This window comes from Fulmarus glacialis, unplaced genomic scaffold, assembly GCF_000690835.1.
Source record: "Fulmarus glacialis isolate BGI_N327 unplaced genomic scaffold, ASM69083v1 scaffold48037, whole genome shotgun sequence".
NCBI classification, from domain to species: Eukaryota; Metazoa; Chordata; class Aves; order Procellariiformes; family Procellariidae; genus Fulmarus; species Fulmarus glacialis.
The window spans coordinates 19,905-44,156 of NW_009222449.1; the positions used below are offsets into that span (position 1 = coordinate 19,905).

At 40.2% G+C, this 24,252-nt stretch overlaps 1 protein-coding gene across 1 annotated transcript; it reads left to right on the forward strand.

Annotated features, from left to right (window-relative positions):
* Positions 1-95: 95 nt before the first annotated feature.
* Positions 96-22,260, forward strand: HSD17B3 (hydroxysteroid (17-beta) dehydrogenase 3; the record flags this gene model as incomplete). The annotated part of the gene is made up of 10 exons (XM_009581437.1): positions 96-249; positions 2,271-2,317; positions 8,314-8,389; positions 14,799-14,906; positions 15,625-15,692; positions 16,831-16,866; positions 18,126-18,160; positions 19,216-19,297; positions 21,720-21,785; positions 22,111-22,260. Coding segments are annotated over exons 1-10 (822 nt in total), but the record flags the coding sequence as incomplete, so codon positions are not given.
* Between the last annotated feature and the right edge of the window lie 1,992 nt (positions 22,261-24,252).

The window sequence follows — 24,252 nt, forward strand, 5'->3', positions numbered from 1 at the left end:
CTCTGCCAGTGCTCAGAGACTAGCAGCGTGCGGGAAACAGGCATTTCCCGGGGAGAGAGCGACTGATTCATACTAGCTCACTGCCTTCACTCACCATGGAAGCGTTCCAGCATCAGCTACTCACTCTTATTGGGGGTCTGATCTGTTTCTGTACTCTGGTAAAATGCATCAGATTTATGAAATATATTTTCCCACATATCTGGAGTGCTTTGCCTCAGACTTTCTTTCGATCGCTGGGAGAATGGGCAGGTAAAGGAAACTTCCTCAGCTTCTTCTTCTTGTAACTGAGCGATGGATTGTTACATTACTAATTGGGAGAGGTTTTCCTTGCATTTCCTTACCCTGTCCCTTCAGAACAAAACACAGTTTCCACTAGGTGTGGTTTGCTTAGTTTCTTTTTGTTTTCTCCTAGTAACTTCGGTTTTATGAGGCTGAAGGTTTTGCGTACTTAGGGAGAATAGAAAAATAGTCAAACTGGTAACAGCTCATGCACCTGGTGTATAGATGTGAATTCTCTCCCCATTCCTACTTCTGATGTTTTTTCTCTACTGCAAATGCTTTAGTTTTAATAGCATTGCCTATATCCTCAGTTTCCTGATACATGAAGCAACTAGTTTATGTCTAGCATATGGTCTCCTCTCTTCAAAGCAACTTTTCTTTGTTCCTGGTGACTTTGCACCAGTCTGTTTTTTCTGAATTGGTGACCTATCCTTAATGGTATCATTAACGAGCCAAATCTACTCTAGCCTAGAAACTTCAAAGGCTGCAACTTGGCAGTACTTTTTTACAGATACTATGCATTCTCGTAAAATAACAGAAATGTTTAATAAACACCTTCTTCTTCCTACTGATCACTGATGTTTTTCTTAAGCTCGTTAGATTATCAGTATTAAGCAAGAATGAACAGGTAGTACAGTGTCTTGAGTTCCTGGGCTACAGATGTCACTGATGGTGGCATCTTGTCACAAAGTGATCCGAACAGTACTCTTGTGCTTCATTCCTTTCCCCTGCACTAAAGACTGGATTGAGTACGTGTTTAATAAGCACATCTCACAGTGGATTAATAAATGAAATCCACCCCTTTGCAGGAAACCTGCCTGAATACCAGCTGCTTCTGAAGCAATACACAGGTCTCGTTTTGATTTCAGTGAGGCAAGGACCTCCGTTCTGTGTGTGAGGTGAGAAGCAGTGTGTGGAACTTTCTGTGTAAAATTCTTGTTTCCACTGAAGGCTGAGAGACTTGTTTCCTTCAGTGGACCTTCTATGCTGTGTCTTCTGGGCCCAGTAAAAGTCATAAGGCTTGGATGATTTCTGAGAATCATGAAAATTAAAGTTGGGAGGTGGAAGCTTGTTTTCCAACAGACTCTTGCTTTTCATCTGCCAGTCTGCTAGAGAGTTAAAGATCCATTGCTGCTTCACTGAGGGGTCTCTTTTCTCTGTGAAATGAGAGAGTAACTGCTCTTCTGTTGGCAACAAACCTAACCCTTCAAAATCGCCGTGCTTCCCCAGAGTCCCTTGCAATTTAGAAGTCCTTAATCCACATTTTTTAGATACTGACTCATTTTCAGTTTTGCTCTGAAAACGTACCGGGTTTACCTTGGAATTGCTTCAGTGCATTCCTACTTTATTTAGTTCTTCTTTATTTATAAGGTGATAAGGATTTTCTTTAGTATTTGTTTGCATAACATTTAAAGTTCAGGGTGCTTTACAAATGCTGAAGCTGTTTGCTTTCCCAGTAATGCTAAATCTAAAGGTAAAATGAATAGGACAGCTCTGAAGGAAGAACATTTTATAGATGGTGTTAAGTTTGCTGTGATGTTTCCATACATACAGATTTCATGTGTGAGAAAGTGTTATAAATGCTTCAGTCACCAATTAGTCCTTATCAGCTGCCATTCTGCCACCAGCATATAAGTGAAACACTTGCAAAGCAGAACTTGTAAAACTATGTATATGGAAGAAAATTCTACCACTTCTTAGGCAATTGACTTGTTGCTGAGCATCTCCCCATTGAAAATGAGAGTAATAACTACCTACTGCATCAGATAGGTTACTGTGGGGAGGAATTTGCTTTGAAGACAAAATGTGCTGAATGAAGTAACAAAAAGATGAAAAAGTCAGAAGGAAATAAATTTTTTAAAGATTGATTTTGTGCTTTAGTAGAAGCATTTAGGCTGCAATGTTCAGGAGGTATGGATGATGAAGATCAAAGAATTCAAGAAAGAACAATCTACAAATGTAATCCTGGTTCTTCTTTTTACTTTCTCCAGTGGTCACAGGAGCAGGAGATGGGCTTGGAAAAGCATATTCCTTTGAGGTAAGAAAGATTACTTACCCTTAAGTTTATTTTAGCAAAATGGCAATTGCTACCCCTTCATCAGTCTCTGCAATTTAGTAAAATTATTCTAGGATTCAAAGCCACTGTCCTTCTCCTCTGTATGTGCAGAATAACATTGAGTTCTAAAAGAAAACTGGTACTGCGTTTCAGAGGAAAGTCATTCATGCTTCAGTGGTCTCATCAGACCAAGGAGATAAAATGGAAACACTGAGTAATCCACAAGATTTCATATTGTCTGTCCGGGGTAGGAAGTCACCCATGTTGTCCTTTTTTATCCGGTTTCACAGCTAATCTGCTTTTTGACTTTCAGTGGGGTGGTCCAGCATTAACACACAAAATACAATTTTCTAGTCTTTACACTTGCAAACATGTTTTTAAAGATGTATCTCAAACAACAAATAAAGGAGAAATCTGTGTAAATTCATATAAATGACAAGTGGTGGAAATTATAAGGAAACCTAATGGTTTAATTAAGAATCGGTAGCTCTAGGAGCCTGCAGGAGGAGAGAGGAGCTCTGTGTTGACCCTGTAGCTGTGCAGAGTCTCTACAGCAGTCCCTCTCTGTTCGCCCATGCTAATCAACGCTGAAGGCAGAGTGGCCTTGTACTGTCTTGTACCAGCCTTGCTATTAGTGATAGCGACTGAATGGTAGATTTTCTCTTTGGTGTCTTCAAAACCGGGTCCTTTTATAGAAGCTAACCAGCAATGAAACATGAGTTGTTGTCTTCAGAGCTGAGGTGACCAGGTGAAAATTAGCAGCCTGTAATATGCAAGAGTTTAGATGTGATGCCTTCTGCTCATAAATCATAAAATACATCTCACAGGACAGGAAGATGAGTTTGCTTTTTAATTAATTTACAGGATTTTTAAGCTAGTCTTTTTAAGTGTATGCATTGTTTAAGCAACTACCTCATGATTTTCATTATTGGGAGTTGCAATACAATAACTGCTTTTGAAAGTGCATTGAATGTAGGAAGCACAAAGACAAATACCAGCTATTATAGTTTAACATTTGGCATAGTTGTGATGAAGATCACAAGCTCTCCTGTGGGAAAGAAGGGAAAATGTTGCCTTCTGTCTACTCACTGAGTTGCTGTAGTGATGAGCAAACAGGAAGGGTCTGATGAATACTTAGGTCAGGGGGGAATGGGATGGGATCAAGATAGAGAGAGGAAACATCAGAAATGCTTAAACATTTATTTAACACCACACCTCTGGGTGTAGTCACGTGCACATGCAGCTTGCTGAACTAACTTTGTGTGTGAGAGCCTGGTGATATTTTATCCATGTGAAGGCTGCAGGCACCTGTGAATGTCTAGATCAGAGCCTCTGTCATTGTTCTGCTTCCTTTGTGCTATATGGGTTATGCAAGAGTAAATCCCATTTAAAAGGCCACTTATAGCATGCAAAAGGCGGCTTTACACCATGAGAAAAAATAAAACAACTACTGTGTTTTTTTTTTTTAAACTTGGATGGAACTGGCTAGCTTTTGTGGAACATTTATTCATTATTTTTGGCTGTTATGGGATGACTGAGAGACATCTTTATCCATGCTGAGACGTACCTTCCTCCCCAGGTGGTCCCTTTGATTGAAGCTGTGCTCAGCTACTGCTCTGTGGGGCAGATCCCAAGCCCACACCACATGAGCTCATAGCTTGGCACATCATCTTGCTGGCTGAGGTCGAAGCACACACTTGTGTGTGGCTTGTGGATAAATAAATCTGACCCTGCTGTTTTAATGTCTGTGTACCTTTGGAGTTTCTGGCTCAGCACTACTGTCTTGCTGGTCTGATGTCAGGGTACAAAATTCTCTGATGTTCTTCTGGCATAGGTCCCTCTGGTGTTTTGGGCTGATGTGAAGGCAAGCCTTGTTTGATGGCCACAGTGTCTGTTCTTCTAGAGTTTGAGCTCTGACACTAGGTGATGAATCTCTTTCTGACATCCTGAGCTCAGGCATGGGCTGATAACAAATCACAAACTAGTGTAAAAGTGTTCCACATTGTTGGTAGTATGTAGTATAGGAGACTAAGGAGGGCAGTTCTTGTGTTTTGGAAGGCTAGCGTGATGTCGCTTTCTCTGTTCTGTGTTTTGTGTGGAAATCCCAGTAGGTGGTTCATAGGGTAAAACCCAGCAGACTGAGGTCCAGGGAAAGATTACAGTATTTACTGGTTCAGTACCCTTGTTTCCAAGGTTTACGGCTAAATACAGGTCTCTGCAAAGTCTATTAAGCTCAAGAGCTGACTGGGGCTGTGTGAAGAGCCTAGCAGCTGTGAGGTCTCAGAATACTACTTTGTTGATGCCAGGACACAGATTTATCAGAGCAAAATATTGTCCCTTTCATTTTCTGACCTTGTGTTGAGAGGCAGGTAGACACACAACTTGAGCTTATCCTCTTCTGCATGGAAGTCCAGGCTTCCATGAAGTCTCTCTCTGTATTTCTAGCGTATCAGGGTGATTTTGAACGACTGGCCTTCTTAAGCATAAAGACCCCGACTTTTTAACTGACTGCTGTGATGTCAGAGTACTGGGATTTTGGATCTAGTTTGCTACACTTATTTCAAAAGCCAGTTTTCTGTTAGATTTGGTCCATTAGTTCTTGGGCTGGTGGGGTTTAGACTCACCAGACTTACAAGGGACAAAAATAAGTCAACTGTGAGTGTGCTGCTAGGCTGTCACATCTCTACTCATCTGTTAACATTTCAGGTACTGGTGCTGTCTTGTTTGTTCTGTTTTTTTCATGTAATAACTACAGATGTGCTTTAGCATCTGTTATTGGCTTAGCACCTCAAACATACTGGGCTTATGGATGAGGCCATGCCATACTCTGAGGCTTATGGTTTAGCCTCTACACACTTCTCATCTGATGTCAGGGCACAAGCAGGATGTTGGTGGCTCACATGGTCACCATTTTTGTTATTGTAATAGTTCATAACTCTCTTATAAGTCAGGCCAGTGCTTGTGTCTAAATCAATGTTTTAGCAGACCATTTTGAGGCAGGCACTGCATTCGTTTATTAATACAACAGTTTCTCAAATCTTAAACCTTTGTTTCATTTCCTGAAATTTTGCCTAATATTACCAGCAATATAATACAAGCTAAATATGATCTGAGTTTTCCTGCTCCAGTTGCATATGTAATCTCATTTCTCCACTTGGTCCTGGATTTACTCCTGGAGATACTGCTGTTCTTACTTGTGTTGCACAGGTGCAGAGCTAGCAGAAAGCTTGCAGAATCCTTCTGTCCCATTGTCTCAGTCCTGGTCTGCTGGACCAAAAAGGTTGAAAGATTTGAATGATAGAGACCTTACGAGTCTGAACCCCAGGCAAGGAAAGAAAATGGGTGAAGCACTGAGGCCATATCAGCACAATCCTGGAGAAGAGAGAAGAATCTCTTTTGTAATAGGTAGAAATTTACAGTAGGCAGCTACAGATTCCATAAAGCATTATTAGGGATTTTAAATTATTATATCTAATGATCCGTGTAGAGTATAATCAATTTGTCAGTGTAACTGTAGTAATTACATGCATGGTTTGAAACTAACACCTGTGTCTTGCCTTTCATGAAGCTTTATTGTTTAAAAATCCACCTCAGACTGAGCTGCAAAAGTATGCTAGATAATGCAGAGTGACTTTATGCTAATTTAATGTTGGTTTAAACTTTTAGCGATGAGTTTGTGAGATTCCAGAGTGCAGATCCTGCTTGATCTTCATTATTAGCCCCATTTCTAAATGCTAAGTTGTCATAATTCGTTATGGCTGGAGTCTGTAATAATGATCTTACATTTTAGCAGTCTGAGAGGTTCAGGAGCATTTTAGTCCTTTGCCACTGGGAGTCAGGATTTCCTAACACAAGCAGCTTCACATTACACTGCTAGGAGCCAGTGCTTATTCTTAACTGTGAGGGGAAATACCATCCTCTAACGTCAAAGCCTTTTTATTTTAGGAAAATGCTTTGTGCTAAAGACGTCTACTCTAAAAGTTATCTTTATTTGAAATGTGGTAGTTAAAACTGATTTGACCTTCGCTGTGGATGGCCAGGAAATTACTTTCTAAGTACAGTTCTTTTTGTTTGCTTGAGGTTCCTACAAAACCTATTTCTGAAAAGGGTGCACATTTCTGTGTGAGTGAGGAAGCAAAAAAGCGTAGTCAATTGTGTAGCCTTATACTTCTGGTTAGTCTGGTATACAGCAACAAGGGAGAGTCCTCTCACCTGATGGTTAGCAATTTTATAAGATTGCCACAAACACATGCTTTTAGCTGAAATACAATGCAATCTTAGCAATAGGAATGATTTTTTACTTAGGTTTTAGGAGACATAACTGAGATGATAGTGAGAAGCCCAGTAAAGCAGAACTTTGTTTTTATTCTGTATATGGCATGGCTGATTTTTTTTTTGTTCTTAAGGCACAAAAATTAAAATAATCCCCATCTGAACACCCCCAAATGGCAGAAAGGAGCAAGTGACCATGGAAACGGAGACCATGTCTCCGATTCGAAATGGCTTGAGTCAAGCTCATTGTGGACAAAGGGAAATCTGCCAGTGTGTACGCAATTAGAATTCTCTTCCTGAGAACTTAAAATGGAGCCCTTAAAATAAGCTTTCAAAACTCCTGAGTGTCTAAGTCTGTGCAGGTCTTTTTGGAGCACCCGTCAATTATGTGAGAGGGTCTCCAAAAGCACAGAATTGTGAGCACGGTCTTTGTGCTGAAAATGCAAATGGTTGTGGCTGATACATTTAATAGATGGTCTGCCTCTCGTATTCTCGATGTAGTGAATTTTTGAACAAAGGTCCTTATTCCTTAACATTCTCTGCGTTGTTTCAGAAGAGCCCAACAGGACAAACTGTTTCCCTCAAATAGGTTTAAGAAGAAAGTGTTGCAGGGAGTCAGCTATGGAAGTGAATGGGTCTTCAGTGTGTGGGCTTCGCCAGTTAGTTTCTTCTTCTAAGCAAACCTGGTACTTTCAGATGACGTTGGCTTTATCTTTTGTGCTGACTAATTTAGCTCTCTTTCTCCTTGCTCTCGTGGGCATTTTTCTAGTTTCAGCTTTATCTTTCCTTTCTTTATGCACACAACTCCGTTCAGCTTCCGCTTGTTAATAATTTAGTTTCACAAGCTGGGGCCATGTTTCTCTCTCAAGCTTTGCCTAAAACTCTTTAACTGACGGGAATGGGACGCCTCGGGAATACAGGAGAAAAATGTTCTGCATTTGTTCTGCACGTGGTAATACCAAACGGACTGTAAACAGACTGCTGTGTTAAATGGTGTTCGCAGCTATAAACTTCAACTATTGCCAACATCTTTGTGGATGTACATTTGTGTGACTGTATTTTGAATTTTTATGCACGGACGTCACCTTTTTTCCTTGGTTTCTTTTTTTTTTTTTTCAGTTCGCATCTAATGAGAAAAACAGTTAAAATTTATCCATCTGACCTGCATGAGATTTTATTTCTATTAAAAAAAATATGAATAAAGTCCAAATCCTTTCAAACTCTTGAGCCTTCAATTCAATGTGCTTCATCTACTTCCTCAGGATAAAAAAATGTGAGGGTGGAAGGTGATGTTGTAAAATGACTAGGAAGTCATCAACATATTTGGCCTCCCAAACCTAAGTCAAAATAAAAATGTGTTTCTGGGAAATGTCATGTTGCTTTCACTCCCTGCAGACTTTCATTCATTTGAAATTGGCTCAGATTATTTATTTTTGTTCATATTATTGGGGTTTGGTTGTTGTCCAGTATATTTTTCTTGTAAGGGTCAGGATTATACAGTGAAGGAGATGTTTTGGAAGACTGTTAGAAGCCCAAGTATTGTTTGGCCTGGTTTTGATACCTGTTGTTTTCCCATTAGGCAGGTGGCAGGTGAATGAAAGCAATTTTAAAAAATCCATAATTGTTTTTATTGCAAAACTGGAAAAATCGTAAAGATTCTTGTCACTATAGTGTTTTCTAACAACTTTTGTATTCCTTTCTTGTAGCTGGCAAAACGTGGATTAAATATAGTTATGATAAGCAGAACTCTTGAAAAGCTGCAGAGAGTAGCCTCTGAAGTTGGTAAGTGTTTCTCTCAAACTTATCTTCCCGTTTAGCAGGCTGCCTTTACAGAGATCTGGAGGTCTATTTCCTCGGTGCAGTATCTAGTACAGTAGGGCCCCAGGTATTGCTACAGATATCACCCCAGGTATTGCTCCAATACTACAAATAATTTCTGGTATTACTGTGTGGCTTGAACCCTTCTGGTCACGGATCACTTTAAAAATACATGCTATTATTCAAACAGTGCAATAGGTTGTATTAAAAAGTGAATGTGGGTTCTTTACTGGCTTCAGCTGCCCTGAATTCAGGCAAAGGAGATACAATACTAGAGCTGTCGGAGGAATCTGTGAAACAGTTTATGCTTGGGATAGAAAGGTTACCTTTAGGCTAGTTCTTGGAACATAGCAGAGGAGTGAAAATGAAATCAATGTACCTTTTTTTAAGGTTTTCAAGTTATGTTTGCCTTTTGATAAAGCATTAAATAGTGTGTCTTTAGAATTAATGTTCCTTTTCTTCAAAGGAAATTAGCCATTTACTGCTGGGAATGGCTTGTTTAAATACGTTAAGATTGAGAGTTAGGATTTCTTTAGGAGTCAAATGAGTTCATATCCTCCATTAACTTTAAAGGTTGATGTAATCAAGGTTATTTTTTCCACTGTCTCTTTTTCTGTTCATGGCTTCTATCCGCCAGATCCCTTGACTCACAGGTTCCTCTGTTAAGCATGTGTCCCTCCAAGACTACACCTCTGTCAGAAAGAATTGCCTTTAAGCAGGCTTGGCAGCTGGCTCCAGCAGAGTATCAGGTCCAGGATCCTCGTCTGCAGAGAGCAGTGCATCTCTCTGGGACGTGGCAGACTTGAAGTGGGTGAAAAAGCCTGTAACTTCTGAACCTGCAGCTACCAAAATCAAGGATTGGACTCTGAAATTTTCTGTCCAATTTCCCTTCCTTTCTTTCCAGGGATAGACTTGTTTTCCCTTGGGAAGCAAGGGGTATCAGAGGAGGAAAGCACCAACTCCTTGAATAGTCTCTGTAAGCAGCCGTGAGGCCAATGTGACTATGGCCTACACTAGCCCCTCTTAAGTAAACCGCCATAAAAAATTAACTTCTGTTGGAATTTGGCCAGCTCTGGTGCATTTCTTTGCAGCTAAATGCTAAAGAATTAAAATAATAGGAACCTGAAAAAAAAAAAGACTAGGGATTTTTTATAGTTTCTTTGCATTGTAAATTATAATCAGAAGGAAAGACTGAAAACAATAAGATTCCCGAGACTAACATAACTAAGTCAAGAAAAAAAGCGGTGGAGCCCAGAAAGATAACATACTGTAAATTTCTTCGCACTGTGATTTGTTATAAGGCCATCCATGCGCCCCCTTCCTAATTGAGGCCGTACTGTGCTGAGTTGTGTGGCAACATGTAAAGAAGGACTTGCCCTGTCCTGAAAGGTACTGCTGAGGTAGCCTACAAGCACTCCTATGCCTTGTGCGAAAGTGACCCGTGACTTGGCACGTGAGGAAGCTTCCCTGACTACACTATCCGTGTAATCCAAGGTGCGGGGAGGTGGATGGCGTGAGCCCAGGAGCTCAGCCTACTCCAATCAGGTTTCCGTGCCGCGTTCAGCTGGGTTGTGGGCATAAAGAGCTTTCCCAAAGCTTGCTGAAATTGGTGGCAAATCCCAGTGAGATCTGAGATCTTTCCATTGTTTTCAGTGGGTTTTGGCTGAAGCCCAGAATGACTCGTGTTACTTATTGTGTCAGGTTGGAAATGAGTACATAACAACAAGTAGATGGCACAAACAAAGGAAGGAGACGAAGATATAGTGATGAAAAGCACAGAGTATCTGATCTGGAGGCCACTAAAATCAGCAGGGAGCTCTGGATGGGAGCTTATGTTAAAGCTTTGGAAATGTTCCACTGATTCCAATTTGCAGACTCAGGCTTTACTGTAATTAAGCTAAGCAGTCATTGGGAAGGAAGAAAAGTTAAACTTACTGTGATTTTATGTGAGTAAATAAAAAACAGAAAATAAAAATGAAGCAGAAACTTAACCAGAATGGTTTTACTGTTTCTAAATTTTCTAATTCTCACTGACGTTTTCTTTCTAAACTGCTTAAACAAGCAGTGTCTCACTCCAAGCGGTTATCATTACCCTGAATTAACATGCAAGGAGAGTAAGGCACAGAGAGAGAGAGACAAAAATTTTGCTGTAGGCTGCGTAAATTTGTTGTAGGACTGGATGCATTACTCATGTTTCCTTTTTCTTAACAGCTATGCCATGTATCTTTTTTCCTATCAGGTGGACACCATAACTAAAAGACTTGCCTCCCTTTTCAACCTGACAGTATTATTTGCCTAATCATACTGTCACATTCAGTTTGGATACTGAATAATGTAAATGAAAGGAGTCTAAAGCGTGGATAATTCCACAGACCTCAGTGTTTGGCTTTTGAACAGTGCCAAGGGTCACAGGTGTGCCTGGGAACGGCTCTCAGTGTTGTAGCAGTCAGAAATCCACCATAAGAAAAACATTTCTCTGAAGAAGCACTGGAACTGAAAGCCAGATTTCCATCCACTTGGACAGGAAAGCTCTTTTAGAATGAGATAAAAGATAACAAAGTAAGTCTTCTGGAGGGCAGGCAGGGAGGACCGTTACACCAGGTATACTGCTCATTTAACACATTTAGTATTGTGGTTATGAAACATTGATCAAACCATAAAACCAGGAGATTAGAAATGATGGAATGCTACTAACTGCACTCCTTTTTTATTTCTCCTGCCTTCACTTCCTAAGCGAGCTGTACAGATGGAGCTGGGTCCTGATTGAAAAGTTATACTTCAGGATCTATTTATATGACCAGGGTCTGCACTGTTTAGCTGTTAATGCCAAACAAACAAAAGCTGCTTTGATAAGACATAAAAATTATTCACAAGAAGCATGGGGTTTTTTTGTGTTTTAGTTGTTTTGGTTTGGGTTTTTTTTTTTGAGAAGAAACAAATCTGTATTTAAGGAAAGATAAGGTGTGTGATTCTCAGAAAGCAGTAGAAAATACAGCTACACCAGTTTAGACTAGCTGAGCATGCAGTTCATGAATTCGGGTTTCGTGAAGTCATGCCTGTTAGTATAGAATAAAGCAATGAACATAAAAATCACCCCGCAGGATTGTCAAGAACCAAATGTGTCTTGCTCCCACTAGGACCTGTACAGGTGCTAATTCATATAGCTGTCCCCCCTGCTGCAGGTTCAGTTTCCAGTCTGGTCTACTGTGTCCTCTGCCCGGTGTCCTTCAAAAGCTAGCCCCAAGAGCTAAGCAGGTAACAAGCTGAGATCACTGACTAGCATAAAACAACTCACTTGGCACACCCTTCCTTCATCGTCAAAGGCTGTTAAAAATGCCTGTTCTGTCTTGCTGATCACTTGAGGTAAAGCATTATTGCCCAGGGCTGGTTTCCTAATATGCACTACTACATAACAGAGCACTTCAGGGCCTTGACCGATGTTCTGAGAGCAATTAGTAGCAATTCCCATGGTTTTTTGTTCATTCAGTTTGTGTTCCCTGGTATCTTCTATCATCTTTTGCAGTTCTGCTTTTACACTCATTCTTTTTGTTTCTTCTCTATCTTCCTGTTATTTGTGAAACTGAGTTATCTTATATTTCTGAGGAGATACATTTCTCCGGAAGACTTTTGAAATGTAGCCAGAACTTGTGCCTTATAATCTAACAGAAATTTTTATATTTCTCCTAAGTCTTAAATATTTTTTAAATCTCTCTCTGTTGTTAATATAACTTCTCGTTTTGCTCTACTCTTACTAAATTTCCACTGAATATGAATGCCATCTTAGCCTGAGTGCTTCTCTCTTCATATTTAAATTTTGCTATAGTACTTTAAAAGGGTCTCCTCTTTCTACGAAGATCAGTTCTTGTGTCGCTCAGGCATTCATTTTGCTACCTCGGGTTTTCAGAAGATCTTCATAACTCTCTAAGCAGAAAAGGAGAGCTTCTGGCAGACTGCATGTCCTACCCAACTTCATGCTTCATCCTGATTTATTCTCCTCTTGGTAAATTTTGAAAGGCAGCACATTACCCTATGTGACAAGTGGGATTCCCAAGTGATCTGAGGTCAGAAGGAGTTAGATGTATCCTTCTTAATGATACATTGGATTAAACAACTCAGTTCAAGTTTTTAATTTTCCTTAAATTAGTTTTCTCTTCATTTTTAAAAAAGACAACAACCTGTCCTGATGTTTGAAAACCTAGGCTTTTTGCTTCTGGCATACTTAGGACTTTTAAAAAGAGTTGGAATGGCTTGTGTCTTCAAAGACTGTCATAAATCTTTGTCACAGAGAGGGAGAGACATAAGAAACATTGGAAATTATTTTTTGGCTCTCTCCTTTGCAGAATTGTTATCATTTTCTGAAGAGCTATCCCTGGATAATTCATTTATCAGCATGATAGTTTTATTGGTTTTTAATATATTGTTTTATTCTTAAATGAGACGGAGGAAAGCCATCTGGAGTACTTGTTTGTTGGCTGACGGTGCTGGTTGCAGCAGTACAGTTCTGTACAGACAAGGGGATGCAGAGAAAGTCCAAATGGTTTGTTTGATCCTCATTTTTATGTTGCTCTAGTTTTGGCTGCCCTTCTCATTGCCCGCAAGAAAGATGGCCACAACATCACTACTCTTTTTAAGAGCATCTCGTTTTGTTTATAGAGCTCTTCAATCAGAAGGTCACTGTAGGTGTCTGCTCCAGCTGTTGCTCTGTTCTTTCCCTTTGCTGCATTTACACTCACAATGTCCTTTTCTTTATAGTTGTACCATTCCCCCAGCCGGGGACCACTGGGGGGTCATTTGCCACTAGAGTTGCTTTTATAGGTTGAAGGTTCAAAGAGTGTTTCGTCCCTTTCATACACACAACCGCAGCTTGGAAAGAGGGCAAGAAAAAGGGCAGTCCTTCCTCCTTTCTTCTGTCATGGAGACAGATGTCCTCTAAAATTGCACGCAAGATGCAGCCCGCATTTCAGATCTGGAGTCAGAGCATCTGGTGTTTCCTCAGACCACTTGTGTAACTTGGGTAGTGCAAAGTGGTTGAGACTTGCAGCGTAGCGAGGGGCAAGGAGGGGACAACGGGGAGGGAACAACATCCTCTCAACCTCCAACGCAGGCCCTTTTTGTTGCAAACTGGCCTGCTGGACCCAAAGCCAGCTTTCTGCCAGCCTTGCTCTCCTGGGAGCTGGTGCCAGTCCTCTTCCTAAATTCTGAATGTACCCAAGAGATGAGGCAAGATTTCTGGGTAGAAATTAACGAGTCTGATTCCTATTCAAGGCAATGCTTCCTGTTGCCTGTATGATAAAATCAGGCTCCAAACAAGCAGGGACAGTTTCGCAAACAGGACCGAAAGCAGACTTTCTGCCATCCACGTGCACCTGAATTCCTGCCACTTGCAGCAAGTCTGCAATCCGATCGTCTGCTGACATTTCCAAGCTTCGCTGTCACTTTTTCAGCAAACTTCATCTGGATTTCAGGTTGCCCATAAAACTTGAAAGCAGGTTTAGTAGCAAGAATTTACAATGTGAACATCTAGTTAGAAGAGACCTTACTGGGCCCCTTTAAAGGAGAACCTTGCCTTTAAAATGAGTAAATAAGAGCCTCTACCTCTTTTCCTCATGAAACTTCATTGAAAATATGAACAGCAATAAATCAGCTGCTGAGAAAAATAGTAATGTACAGCTGGGCTCCACTCCTGCATAGCAATGACACTGGAAAAATCATACACATTTCCCTTTCCCTTCAGTGTAAATTGACCTTGTAAAATTTAAGCTATACCCTCCCTTAAACGCCTTTTAGTCCTGCAGTCTACAGGAGTGCAAATGTCAGAATAGAAGAGGAATTGTGTGAAAATAATGCAGAAAATACTGCATCACATCCAGCCCTGTTTTCCCCTCCTCCTACACGGAAAGATAATCTCTGCTTGTTAAAATGTTAATCTTATACATGAAAACACTTTACAACAATTCTGCAAAACTGTGCTTACGTAGAGGATCTGGCACCCATATTCACTTGTCTAATGTATGCTGACAGTGTTCATTTATAAATACTATAAACAGGGGAAGAAGTCCTTTTTTGTTTATTTCTGGGGTGTTTTTCTTACTGAAGGACCAAATGGTATTTAGATTTTGTGAAGGAACTTCCATTGATTTCAGGGCATAAATTCATCCTATATTTGCCAGGCCATTTCCTTGAAAACAGCTGGGTACAGTGAGAGTGTTTTGCTTGTGTTTTGATCTTTCTTACAGCAAGAAAGTTGAAACAATTGTTTACTGTACAGAAGACATTACTCAATGAGACATCTGATTGTTTCTCTCATTACTTAATTACAGCTCTCTGTCTCTCTGGGTAAAGGGGATTTCTATTTTTTTTTTCTTAATTACAGAGCAGGCCACAGGTCAAAAGGTGAAGGTTATACAAGCTGATTTCACCAAAAATTCAGTATACGAGAACATCGAAAAAAATCTGCAAGGCTTGGATGTTGGTGTTTTGGGTGAGTCACTAAGCTCTGTTAACTGAAGAGTATTTTATGGCTGCAGTGTATTAAACCGAGAATTGTATAAATGATGTGTCATAACAACTTGCTAGCGAACACTTAAAACCAAGCATACAGCTGCCTAATGCATTTGAGCATTAGTTATCATGAAGAAGTTTTAAAAGTGAATTAAGATTCTCTAAAGGCTTCCTGCTTCTCTGTACAGTGGCTTCTTTACTGTGCTTTATAAGCAGCATCCAGCTTGTGGGGTGACTTCTTCCCTGTTTGGCCTCAAGGAATTAATTTTCACTATTGGTTATTTTACAGCTGTGTGCAATTCTTATATTCAATCTGAAATGAGCCTGTGGCTAATACTAATGGGTACGATCCGCACAGCAACAATGAAAACGTGTTTTTTGGGGACGTTCTGGGTTTGTTTTTTTTTTTTAAAGAAAATCACCCTTTTAATAGTGAAACAAATGAAACAACAACAGCAAAACACAAACAAACAAACAAAACCCCAAACTGTAGCAACAGAGACTGTTTTTCTGTTCCCTGAAGTCAGTACTGATCAGTACCAATGACTTCGGTGAGAACAAGTCTCGGTGCTAAACAGCATTTCTCTTCACATAGAGCTCAAAAGCTTCTGAGTCTCGAGGAGAAGCCATTTGTTTAATTAGCTGAACTATGCACTTTGTCTAGATTTGGTTCTTATCATTATGTTTCTTTTGATTAGTTAACAATGTTGGAATGCTTCATAATCCTCTTCCGTGCCGTTTCCTTAATGGACCAGACATAGATGAGGTAGGATTACTCTGTGGCTTTCTACTTCCAATATAACAATGAGGAAAGTAATTCCACTTAACAAGGGACAGATTCTGCCCCTGCTACAATCAGCACGTATTTATCTGTTCAGTTGAGTGGGAAAAGAACTGGGCCTGAAAGAGCATATTTTGATTTGTTTTTAATGCTCAGAAGAGCTTACAAGAGAAAAAGAACAGTAGATTTCAGCTAAATTGCAGCAAGCACTCAGCAATAGAGGGGAGAGTGCAGCTGGCCTGGTTGTGGCAGGCATCAGCAGCCTCTCTGGCTCACTGCTCACATGTAATGTAATGGGGTCCAGCCTGGTCACAGCCACAGCTGAAGCGTTGGGTTCTTGTTAGTATTATTAAAACTTTCTTTGGAACGCCATTGCTTAAGTGTGTGAAAAAATGAAAAAATAAACCTCATTTAAACACGGTTTACTTTTTGGGGGGAATTAATTTACACATGTAGAATAGTTTGACAGGATTAAGGATGCGATTTCATTGCCTTATTGTTATTTACCTCTGTAGTATTAGCCATGAAAAAACCCACAGTTTCTAAATGTATTTCTTGCTAGCACCTGTCTCAGGGTCTATTCAGTCTGTATATCATCATCTACTACAAATCAGAGATCCCCAAGCAGGCTGCTTCTCTCAGAGCTGCAGCCGTATGATGGCACCTCTGCTGCTGCTACGACTTGTGTTTGCTTGCTGCTCTTGGGAGGATATCTCTACATGGCAGTGCTTTTGCTGCACCAACAGTCTGCCTCTGTCACCGAGAGCCACTCAGTCTCAGCCTGGCACCTCTGTAATTTGTTGTCTGTTTGCACCCATCTTGGTTTGCTGGTGCCACCACTGCCTGGACACCAGCCTTCCGGGCAAAAGGGAGGGCACAGAGTCAAAGGGGTGCAAAGCAGATTTGAATGCCATGTTTAAAATGAATTGAATCAGGGCTCACCTGCCTCTGAGTATCCCACATCATAGGCACAGTCAGTGAAAATCGGAGGCAAGCAAAACAGCTCTAAAAACAGCTGTCTTGCTAGAAAGCTTTTCAGTTGGAATTGCTAGCTTTGCTACCTAGGTAAGCTACAAACTCTCTGAAATTAACTATGAACTTACTGTTTTCTTGCTTCTCGCAGAACCTCATCAACTGCAACATTATTTCTGTTACAAAGGTATGCGACACCCCCTCAGTCTGGGCACAAAAGGGTTCTCCCTTTATCATTTCATACCTTACACATACCTTGGAATCAGCCTCTTCTGCTTCACCAGGGCCTGGGGATTCCTTTCCCCCACTGCTGCAACCACATCCTTTTCAATCTTTCACAAACATTCATCTTCCTCCAAAACACAAAGAAGTAGTCATGCTCCTAACCGGCATTAAAATCATCTTTAAATCTGTTTGGGTTTTTTCCCCCCTCTTCCTGCCTTGATTCCTGCTAGGATCCGGCTCACCACTTCTTGCAGTGGGATGCCCAAGGTCCAGGTATTCCTGGCTCCCACAGATGCCAGCAGGATTTTCAGCACTGCAAAAGCAGGACCTTCTCCCATGTTTTCCACTTTACTTGGAAATTCCCCTTCACCCAAGCTGATGTGACCCACCTGCATTGTCATCCTTTCTGAAAACAAAGCTTGTGAATCCCATCCTGCTCCTACCGTCCTGTTGTGCACAATGACACTACTGAAAAAATAGGGAATTAACAAGGACTGAATTAAGCTGCGTCATTCTTTTGCGCTATTGTTCATTACTGCCCTTTACAAGTTAAATCACAGTCTTATCCTGAGAAGATTCATACATTATATGTGTTTTTATAAAGAGTCAATAGGATGAGTATGAATTCCCAAGGGACTTAGGCTTACTATCGATAATACTCTTCAAATAGAACAAACAGAAGCAGATTTCTCACCTAAAAATTGATTTAATTGCACTTTAAAAATCATAAGCGCGATTAAGTCTATTGTTAAAATAAGAACGGATTATTAAGTAATTATCATCAAAAATTATCCTAAGGGTCTCTTTGGTAGCAGGAAAAAAGTTTTCTTTTCTTGATTTTCTGCTATTTCCGATCTAGGAAGAGCCAGAAGCAAAAATGCAAAAACACTATGAATTTTACTTTCTCCTTACAATTATGATTTAGTATTGAAGAATCATGAAATTCAGATACTGTTGAAAAGCTTTGGATAAGCATAAGACTTTCACTACTTAGAAGACTAACCTTTGGAATTTTTTGACAAGTCAGATGATTTGCAGACCATTAACATTTTTCTAAAATGTTTTCCAAAACTTGAATGTGCCACATTTTACCTATTTAACCTGTATACATATGGCTGGGGCTTGAGCAAATGGAAATCTTGTGAATAAAACAAGATCAGTTAAAAAATGCAATCAGAAAGAGGGAGAATGGATGTAATTTTTAACATATTTGTCTTACAGATGACAAAAATAATTTTGAAACAAATGGAGCCAAGGTAAAAATAATTTTTTCTAGAACTTTCAATAGGTTTTAGCTGCTACCTCCAGTTTATTCAGTGGTAGCTATGCTTTTTCATTATTAACTTCTGCACTTTACAGTATGTCAATCAGTAAGATTTTCTTCTGTTGCTGTTAGTGTTGTGTGAATGAATGATAGGAACTGCCACAAATTGCCAGTCAACTGTAGAAAAAGACAAAAATATAAAATATAGGTCTGTGTCCAGTTAAAACGAGCAGGTGTCACAGAAATAAAATGGCATGTGATGGGTCTAATTAGGCAAGAAATGGCATTTGAATATATTGTTATGTTCTTCTAAGAGTGGTAGCTGTACTTGGAATAATAGAGTGGTAGCTGTACTTGGAATAATAGTTTTCAAGCTCTGGAAATACCTGTACTACATCAGAGAGATTAATTCAGCTATGCAATTAGGGATCCCTTTTCTCCTTTTAATACAATGTGTATTGTAGGCATGGGGGTCCTTCAAACAGAAGGTCTTCCGATGGAGTTTCTAGAAAACATTGTTAACTACTGCATTTTAGAGGACAGTGCATGCTTTTTGTTTTGGCAACAAAATAAGGTCTTACTGTTTAATTGTTTTGGTTTGTTTTTTGCCTGGTTGTTGCTGACTGAATTGTTTTTAGTGATTTGTACAGGGAATTGTGAATAGGGAAGCTAAAACAACAGATGCATGGAGCAGGAAAAAGAATGTGCTGGCTAATGAGCAAAGGGGACCTACCAATTACTTAGGAGCATAAAATCTTTCCTCTGATGGCAGTTTTTGCTCTCTGAGACGTACAATAGCATGTACAATGTTCTCATGGTTCTGACTGCACTAGGCATTTAGATTTCTCTTATGACATTATTTGTAGCTGTTTTAGACTTAATTGCACCTAACTAAACCATAAAAATTGGGTCTTTTGAAAGTGTAGTCTACAGTATAATAGGAAAGCTATGCCTTCTGGGGGAAAAAGGTTGTTTTCAACTTGTGCAGGCTCTTACTATAATACTGTCAAATGTAAAATGAATGTAACTGTTTAAATTAAATTTCAGACAAAAAGGTCTTATTCTGAATCTGTCCTCTGGCCTGGGTACTTTCCCTTGTCCATTATACACAATGTACTCAGCTTCTAAGGTAAGTCATTCACATTACTTTACAAAGAAATCCCCATCAAGTGTTTACCAAAGCGTTTGTATTAGCAATATAGGGCCAGGTTTTCAGGACATAAATCAGTGTGGCTCCACTGAAATAATGAAGCGATGTAAAGGGGCACTAGCTGGGAGCTACCCATCAGTGAAGCTATGTAAACGAAATCAGCTGAAGGCATGTCTGATCATCGGAACATTTTGGCCTAATTAAATAGTATTATACCAGTGCTCACAATCTGTCCTCGTTCCAGGAAGTGATGATTTTTACCAGGCTGGCTTAGCTAGTTTACTCAAAACCGTAGATGCACAAAAGTGCTAGATTTTGCTTATGGAACCAAGAATAAAATTCCTGGTAGGTGGGTCATGAGTCGCCTGACTTCATAGATTTCACTTTGAAATTTTGCTCTGAATTAAAACCCCAGAGCTCATAAAAATGAGGAGTGAATGATTTTTATTGAAACTCCAAAAGCAACTTACTCAGCTCAGGTTTGGTCCAAATTAAAAATTCTAACAATATTTGCTTGAACATAGCTAAAGTTCAGCTTGGTAAGAAAAAGCTAGTTATTCTTGGTAAGAAATTCTAGTTTCCCATTTCCTTTTTCTCTTTCTAACATAAGTTTCTTATTGCTTAAAACTTGAACTACATTCAAACCAGACAATTTTAGTTCCTTAAAAAAGTTAACATTATTTCAAAGTGATATGGTACATTGTGTACCCTCAGTAAGTTTGCAGACGACACCAAGTTGGGCGGGAGTCTCGATCTGCTCTAGGGTAGGAAGACTCTTCAGAAGAACCTGGACAGGCTGGATCGATGGGCCGAGGCCAACTGTATGAGGTTCAACAAGGCCAAGTGCCGGGTCCTGCACTTCGGCCACAACAACCCCATGCAGCGCTACAGGCTTGGGGAAGAGTGGCTGGAAAGCTGCCCAGAGGAAAAGGACCTGGGGGCGTTGGTCAACAGCCGGCTGAACATAGAATCATAGAATCATAGAATTATTAAGGTTGGAAAAGACCTCTAAGATCATCAAGTCCAACCATTAACCCAACACCACCATGCCCACTAAACCATGTCCCTAAGAGCCTCATCTACATGTCTTTTAAATACTTCCAGGGATGGTGACTCTACCACTTCCCTGGGCAGCCTGTTCCAAGGCCTGACCACTCTTTCAGTAAAGAAGTTTTTCCTAATGTCCAGTCTAAACCTCCCTTGGTGCAACTTGAGGCCATTTCCTCTCGTCCTATCGCTTGTTACTTGGGAGAAGAGACCAACCCCCACCTCGCTACAACCTCCTTTCAGGTAGTTGTAGAGCGCGATGAGGTCTCCCCTCAGCCTCTTCTTCTCCAGGCTAAACAGCCCCAGTTCCCTCAGCCGCTCTTCATAAGACTTGTTCTCTGGACCCTTCACCAGCTTTGTTGCCCTTCTCTGGACACGCTCCAGCACCTCAATGTCCTTCTTGTAGTGAGGGGCCCAAAACTGAACACAGTATTTGAGGTGCGGCCTCACCAGGGCCGAGTGCAGGGCCACGATCACCTCCCTACTCCTGCTGGCCACACTATTTCTGATACAGGCCAGGATGCTATTGGCCTTCTTGGCCACCTCGGCACACTGCCAGCTCATGTGTGGCCAGCAGGAGTAGGGATTAAATTGTAAAATCTATCAAATGATGGCTTTGAAACACTGTCATTTTTTCTCCTTAGTAGGACTTTTGCATTTCTAATTACATAGGAGTGATCTAACGTCATCAAGTTTCTGAATATATCTCAAAGGTCTAACTCATAAAATCGGTCTTAAAAGAAACTCAACTTTTACACAAAGAAGTTAGTATACGTGTACTCTTCATGGTGTGGAGAAAAACTTAGAAAGACAAACCTTAAAGATTGAAGCTACAAAACCCCCCAGATTCCCAAATACATTACTTTGAAAATCATATTTGTAGGCTATGCTAATAGGTATACACAGAAGGCATGAGTTGTATTTCACTCCCCTTCTTATTGCAAGAGGAACAGCAGCATAAGCCTTGAACTGGGAGGGTAGGTGTCAGCCAGAGATGAGAGCCACATAGAAGCAATAACTAGAATAAATGGGACTCAGGCATTTATATCTCTGCATTTTCATAAATGTGACAAAGCTTTCAGTCCAGTCCATAGTAGTACTTGTTTCACGTCTAGCTTGGGCCAATGCCAGGCTCTATCTTTTCTGGTGCAGATAAACAGTCAATCTTGCCATTGCTCATGTGCGCCAGCAGAAAATGTGTCTTGAAAAGTTCCTTTCTATGTTTTTCACCACTGCATTGTGCCTTGAATGATGCTTGGCCACTTTGTTAAGGACCTATTCGCATATATTTGTGAGCATATGTGAAAGTACTTAGTTTCCTATGCTAATGTTATTTTGTTTTATTTTATTCTAGGCTTTTATAAGCACTTTCTCCAAAGCACTACAAGCAGAGTATAAGGAAAAAGGAATTATCATACAGGTGATTCTATATATTGCATATATTTGCTTTCATTTGCCTGCATTTTAACAAATTCTTCAAGAGTATCTGAGATGCCTAAATATCTGTAGTGCAGCTGTCCTTGGTGAAGTGGTGGGTGACCCTGTCAAAGCTTTCTCTCTTTCCTGTATGCAGCTACAGGCTTTTTTCCTTATTCCACCATAGTACCACTACTTATTCCACATAGTGCCTTAATCCATTGCGAATATCTGTTTTAAGTTGTCAGATGACGTAGGATTCTGCAGAATGAATGGCCTTGTCTAAATGTTAGATGACATTACACTGTTACTATGATTTCTTATTTTAGGTAGTGGCTCCTTACGGTGTTTCTACTCCAATGACAATGTACCAAAAACCCGGTCTTATTACAAAGACGGCAGAAGAGTTTGTTAGTGAATCACTGGATTATGTCACCTTTGGAGATGAGATTTTTGGATGTCTAGCCCATGAAATGCTGGTAATTGAATTTGATAGTGTGTAAATGGGTCCCAAAGGCTGAACCATGGCTCTCTGGGCTCAGCAGGTTCTTTTGACTGATTTCAGAGACCTCAATGAGAAATAGTGAATAGGTTATTAAGGCTAATACGGCACCAGTAAACTATGAAGGGAAGAATACACAAGTAAAGCTGGTATCAGCACAGTGTGTCTTTCTCCACTTTTGTGTCTTGAGCTGAGCTCAGTTTGATATCTGGTTAGTCTTTATCCTTTCTCCAGCTGCCTGTTTTCATAAGCCTATTAGGAATATTTCTGAGACCCCTACTCCTTTACAGAAATTGGCCAGCAGATTCAAAAGTTATTAGTGGGGAAGGGAAAGGACATAAAAACAGACTGTACTATCACATCATTTCCTTAGGATACCAAGCTGACAGAATAGAATAAATATTTATACGTGGCAGCTGTTAACGATGAGCATTTAATGAAAGCATAAGGGATGAGAACAGATTTGCTGAAAACTGAGAGGAATGAACATTTCCCTCTAAGAGAAACATACATACTAGAAGTATAAAGTAAAATCTTTTGCGTTTACTGTTTTCTATGACCTTTCTCAACACTCAGTTAATTTCAAGAAGTTCCTATAACCCTTTGCCTTTGTATTGTTTTTGCTTGATTATTCTGAAGGCATGTGTCCTGCAGTTCATCCCTTTATGGGTACTCCACAGCGACAGACTTCAAGAAGCAGTCCTGCATGCATTTACCAGTTATCTGAAGAAGAGGTGGAGGAACCCCTAACAGACTCATTTTTTCAGAAGATGTACAATGGGAAACCCCAGTAGGATGCATTTTACTGTGTCTCTGTGTGTGTGAATGTGGAAAGAATCAAATCAGTTTGAGCTATAGCTCCATTCAAATGACCTATCAAGTGATTTAATCCAATGAACCTATTAAGCATACTCATTCCTGTCCCTTTCCAAAGACCAAAATTTGCTAGAGCTGTTCCAGTGACTTCTGTGGGCCTTAGATAGGTTCTAAGAAATTTATGTTACTACTTTAACATAAGCTTGGAGGCCACAAATATTTACACTTATTTGATGTTCATGAATAAAACAATAATTTGCTTTATTTCCAAACATCTTCACAGTGTATTTTGATGCTTTGAGTGTTCAGTGTCTTTGGTTTCTTCTGAAAAGTGAAGGAAATTTGCAAGAAGGTGTAAAGTACACACTGGATCTTTGGAAGTCTGCACCCATAAAAAATGTATTTCTGTCCAGAGCCTGTGAATTACTTCATCCTCTGAAATATCTGATATGGGTTGGAGGAGGCAGGAGCATAGGCAAAAGATAAGTGGTAATTCTGCATTCCTGGATGAATCCAGAAGGCAAACCTTTTGATTGTAGATACCTATGAAGATCATACTGGCTGCTATTGAAAGACATTTCAAGGACAATGCAATCATCACGCACAGTCAGCATGGGTTCACAAAGGGAAAGTCCTGTTTAACTAATCTGATATCCTTCTAAGATAAGGTCACCCGCCTAGTCGATGAAGGGAAGGCAGTGGATGTAGTCTTTCTCGATTTTAGTAAGGCTTTTGATACTGTCCTTCACAGCATCTTTCTGGACAAGTTGTCCAGCTGTGAGACGAGCAGGTATACGGTGCACTGGGTGAAGAACTGGCTGAACAGCAGGGCTCAAAAGTGTTGTCATGAATGGGGCTACATCTGGCTGGTGACCAGTCATCAGCGGTGTTCCTGAGGGCTCAATTCTTGCACCAGTTCTGTTCAACATTTTTCTCGATGATCTGGATGCAGGAGTTGAATGCACCTTTAATAAATTTGCTGACAATACCAAACTGGGAGGTGCTGTTGACTCTATCAAGGGACAAGAGACCTTGCAGAGGGATCTAGATACATCGGAGCATTGGGCAATCATCAATGGCATGATATTTACCAAGAACAAATGCCAGATTGTGCACCTGGGATGGAGAATCATAGAATCATAGAATAGTTTGG